This window comes from Melampsora larici-populina, assembly GCF_000204055.1.
Source record: "Melampsora larici-populina 98AG31 unplaced genomic scaffold MELLAscaffold_487, whole genome shotgun sequence".
Taxonomy (NCBI): domain Eukaryota; kingdom Fungi; phylum Basidiomycota; class Pucciniomycetes; order Pucciniales; family Melampsoraceae; genus Melampsora; species Melampsora laricis-populina.
In genome coordinates this window covers 1,086-5,310 of record NW_006769178.1, presented here as the reverse complement: position 1 = coordinate 5,310, position 4,225 = coordinate 1,086, and the positions used below count along the sequence as shown (strand labels likewise).

The 4,225-nt window shown below is 39.2% G+C and overlaps 2 protein-coding genes across 2 annotated transcripts; both read left to right on the top strand.

The window, feature by feature from the left end:
• Positions 1 to 90: 90 nt before the first annotated feature.
• Positions 91 to 537, top strand: MELLADRAFT_91986 (uncharacterized protein; the record flags this gene model as incomplete). The annotated part of the gene is made up of 2 exons (XM_007419761.1): positions 91 to 314; positions 387 to 537. The coding sequence occupies 2 exons, from the start codon at positions 91 to 93 to the stop codon at positions 535 to 537; spliced, it is 375 nt and encodes a 124-aa protein (XP_007419823.1).
• A 2,084-nt stretch (positions 538 to 2,621) lies between these two features.
• On the top strand, positions 2,622 to 3,457 carry MELLADRAFT_70345 (uncharacterized protein; the record flags this gene model as incomplete). The annotated part of the gene is made up of 5 exons (XM_007419762.1): positions 2,622 to 2,833; positions 2,906 to 2,963; positions 3,032 to 3,075; positions 3,154 to 3,232; positions 3,302 to 3,457. 5 exons carry the CDS (start codon positions 2,622 to 2,624, stop codon positions 3,455 to 3,457), a joined length of 549 nt encoding a protein of 182 aa, XP_007419824.1.
• Between the last annotated feature and the right edge of the window lie 768 nt (positions 3,458 to 4,225).

Genomic DNA, 4,225 nt, shown 5'->3' with positions numbered 1-4,225 from the left:
AAAAAAGGCTGATCCGAAACCCCCAGACGGCACGCAGCTTCGGGCGCGAGAAACGGGGTCATGGACACTAAATATTACTCGAATATAGTTATGAACTTAGTAAAAAAGAAGGTAAACTTGGTTCACCAGGAAAAACCTTTGAGTGATTTAGGTCTTTTAAGTTATCGAGCTTATTGGGAAGAAATCATTGTAGGATTTATTTTAGAATGTGTTAGTAAAAATGAAGATGTGAGTATTGATGAAATCGCTCAAAAGACGGCTATTGTTCATGGGGATGTGATGCATGTATGTCAAACTTTACACATGTTAAAATAGTAAGTCAAATTCAATCAAATTCGATCCTTATTAAAATCATGACCTGATTATAGATGACTTGATTTGTTTAGTCATGATAAACAACATGTGATTTGTTTATCAGATGCAATCATTGAAAGACACGAACGAAATCAAAAGAAGAAAAGAAGAAGAATTCAACCTAGTCAATTATGTTGGAAACCACCCGTCTTTTCTAGGGCACAACTTCAATTTGGATTTTAAATGATATATTTATGTGATTTTGTATTGATATCAAGTTTGTAGGCGAGTGATGGCCTTCTCTTTTATGTAATAAAGATGTGTGCTTTGTAAAGCAATATACCCGTTAATTGATGTGAGATCTGGTCTCACCTTGAACATGTATAGAGGTAGGTCTGATAAGCTTTTTAACAGACAAAACCCTTTGGTGTAAGATTCACAGTATTGTGATTCCAGAAAAATATGCAAGGTAGGTTGACCATTAAAACAGTGAGAATTACCCTGATGTCTTACATCACTCTATGTAAATTAACAAAGTATGAATGTGCAGTCATCAGTTCAATGCCATTTTTGTAAAACAATGATAAAACAAATTACATTCTGTTTAATTCTATCCTGATCAACAAAGTAAATCAGTCTCAAATATTTTCAACTTTTACCAATATTGACAAAGTGTATCCTATCATCTACCACAAATGAAGAACCAGGGATTGCTCTCTGGAAAACCTTTTTACAGAGTGAATACCAGTTCTTCACATGAATGAAAACCATAATTTGTGGAAGCCAAGAAGCAACATTTTTTTTAGAAAGAATCAAGCAAGGCCTTTTGGATTTCTAGAGGAGCTCTTGATCAACTTTCAAGAGTACATATTATGAATGAGATGGGGTAGAGGATCAACACTCAAATTATGTAGAAGCAAAACAACAAAGCTTGGAGCAAATTGCATGGCAATTGTCCCAGGCTTTAGTTTGGCAAAGAACTGTTTCCAAGTTGTGAGGTAATTCAGTATCAATGACAAGATGATGGGAGCACTTGGTTGATGTGCATGCCATTGAATTTGAAATCCTAATGTATGATGTTGTACATAGTCAACCCTATACTGCAAGTCCAACAGCCATTGATATGTCATTGCTTCCCTTGCCATCTTCATTAACTCCCAGTTGATCATGCTCATTGGAAGGCCACATCACCACTTGCCATCACCTTCACACCTCACCCACGCTTTCACCATTGCAGGGGACAATGTGGCGGATGAATTCCTGTGATATGAGGTGTTTGTGACGTGGACTGTGGATAGTTACAAAGATCAATAGGTTTTGGTGCAATGAGATTAATATGTTATAGGGGGATATTGAGTGCAAAGCAATTCATACAGATTCTTTTCCTTGCAAGTCCTTGAATTGGGCAAAGCTTTATGTAGCCTGTTTTAGCATAAGTGTAGGACAATGTATGCACTAAAGTATTCCTAATGCGTTGTGAGGCAGCTGGCCGCCTATTGTCTACTCTGATGCAAAGATTTAACATTGACAAGACAAGATCCCGTGAATGAACCAACTGATGGCGTATTGCTAATTAAGCACATGACTTTGCTTATGAAACTTTTGTTTGCACAGAGGGTCCTTAATTTACATGCAGAAATCATTCTAGTCAGAAATCAGTAGAAGGATCACAACTCAAGGTGTAAGACATTTGAGAAAATCTGTCCGACAATGAAAAACCAAATCTTTGACTGGTTTTTGGCAATGAAATTTGTTCAGAGATTCGTTTCCTTCAGGCGTTCAAAAATACCATTTTTGAGGGTCTTTTTTCACAATGAATGAATTCATCAAGTCTTTTTACAACAACACATGTTTCTCAGCCGATTAATGAAAATTTACGACTTTTCTTATAAAAAAACTAGAAAACCCATGTGACAAGAACGGAAACGTTAGGAACATGGGGTCTTTCTAAGCAGGGTCTATAGGAGATCCCCGGTTCCCAGTGTCAGAATGTATGTGGCAGTCTCATTCGATGAAATGTTTGTACAGCCGCAGATACGGAGCGAGCTTAACTGAGCTTTTGTTGTGAGGGTTTTCCTTTTTGTGAAGCCTTCGGCAAGGCATTCAAAACTGGCAAGAATCTTGCGCTTCTCTGGAAGATGAACTGACTCCTAGAGTTGTTTATATAAGAAAACCTTCGTTTACGACAACGTTTGCACCATCTTCATACTTTTATATTCACTTCAAGTTCCTCTCCGTTTTCTTTCACCAGCCAGACTTGTATCCACAAGACAGTCTTATCTAGTCCATTCAATCTTGAATTCCAGTTACTTACTCAAATTTTCAATATGAACTCATTCATTCTTATCGGCGCTCTTCTTCAATGTTTATACGTCATGGCAACACCTCAAGGCTACCAACACTTGGAAGCTCGCCAGGCGGATGCTCTTGCACCGGTCACGATCGGATCGGTCTATAGACGCGCCACATCCCCGCCAAACTTGATGACATGTCAAAGTGGTTTGGACAAGAAAGTTGTCAATTTGCAGGATTGCAAAAAGTCAGTTCATGAAAATGTTCCATGTTTTCAATTTGATCTAATCCAAAATCTTACCTTTTATTCACTCATCAGGGTTGCCACTTACATGGCATCGCACAAGTTGCCGTGCGCTAATTACAAGTCTTGTGCCGTAAGTAAAAAAATCCCCTCATATGCCATATATCGTACTGCCACTGACCGACTCGCTGGATTTCTTAGTTGATGACGAGGGCCAGCATCGGCCAGCCACAGGCAGTCCAAGTGTAAGTACTCAACACCGCCGCCTCACATAGCCTGATATATATAAGGGGGTCATTGACTCAACCTATGGGATTTTCTAGAACGTCCTCCACCGAACTTAGGTATTCCTTCTCCATGTATTTCGACGAATCTTGTCAAGTTACTCGTCAAGTGAAACCGGTAAGCCAATATTTTTGTTCTGCACGGCGGGATATTTTTGACTGAATTTTTCACAACTTTGTCCTACAGCGTTCGAAAGACTTCCCCGAGACCGTCGACAGTAATTTATATCTCACCGCAGGTATTTGTGCTGTTGGAGACCCCACTTGTCCTACTGGTGAACAAGTTACTACTTGTTCTCCTGAGGTCTCAGCCTTCTTGAAAGACTTACCATTGGCTGCATAGTAAATTGAGATCACATGTGGCAATATCTCTTCTCCCGAAATTCCTTTGGATTCTGATTTCACTTCCTCTGTAGTATTGTCATTGTGAAGGAGACAAGACATTCATAGCTTTTTTACTTGTGTTTTCTTGATATCAATTGACACAGACAATGCATTCTTTGGTTTCCCTATGACTTCTTTTTGGACAAGTTGACAAATTTAAGAGCATCACATTGGCTAATTGATGACCTTAAAACAATATGAGATGTAGCGATGCTGTTCATCATTGATCAAATTGATCAAGCTTGACTGTTCTTAGCCTCCACTTCGGATTAATCATGCTTATGGTGAATCTTGATCCTCTAATACACTTTTATCAGTTTCGTTTCATCCCGTCTTTTCAAAGGATTCCGAAGAGAGTCCAGTGAAGACGACTCAAAGGATAATTCATGCTACTAAGCTAGTAGGGTAAACGCAAAACATAAATCCCCGTGCATATGTCTTTTGAAGAAGATGCGGAAAGACACCTATGAAAAATAACACCATGCTACCTTACCGTTTGAGCTGTTGGCTTCATCCATCCCAAACTGCCTTTCAATCACACCAGTCTTCTTGGTATGCAGTTTGCCTGAGACTCTGAGAGTTTATCTCATTTGACCATCACAACAAACTCCTCGGGCGCCCTCTTCGGTTTGATTGAAAGTTTTCTCTGACAGTCAGGACTGGGAAGTGAAGGAATATAGAGTTTTATTCTGATAATTTGGTTGGCATCATAGCACGTGATCGTTTG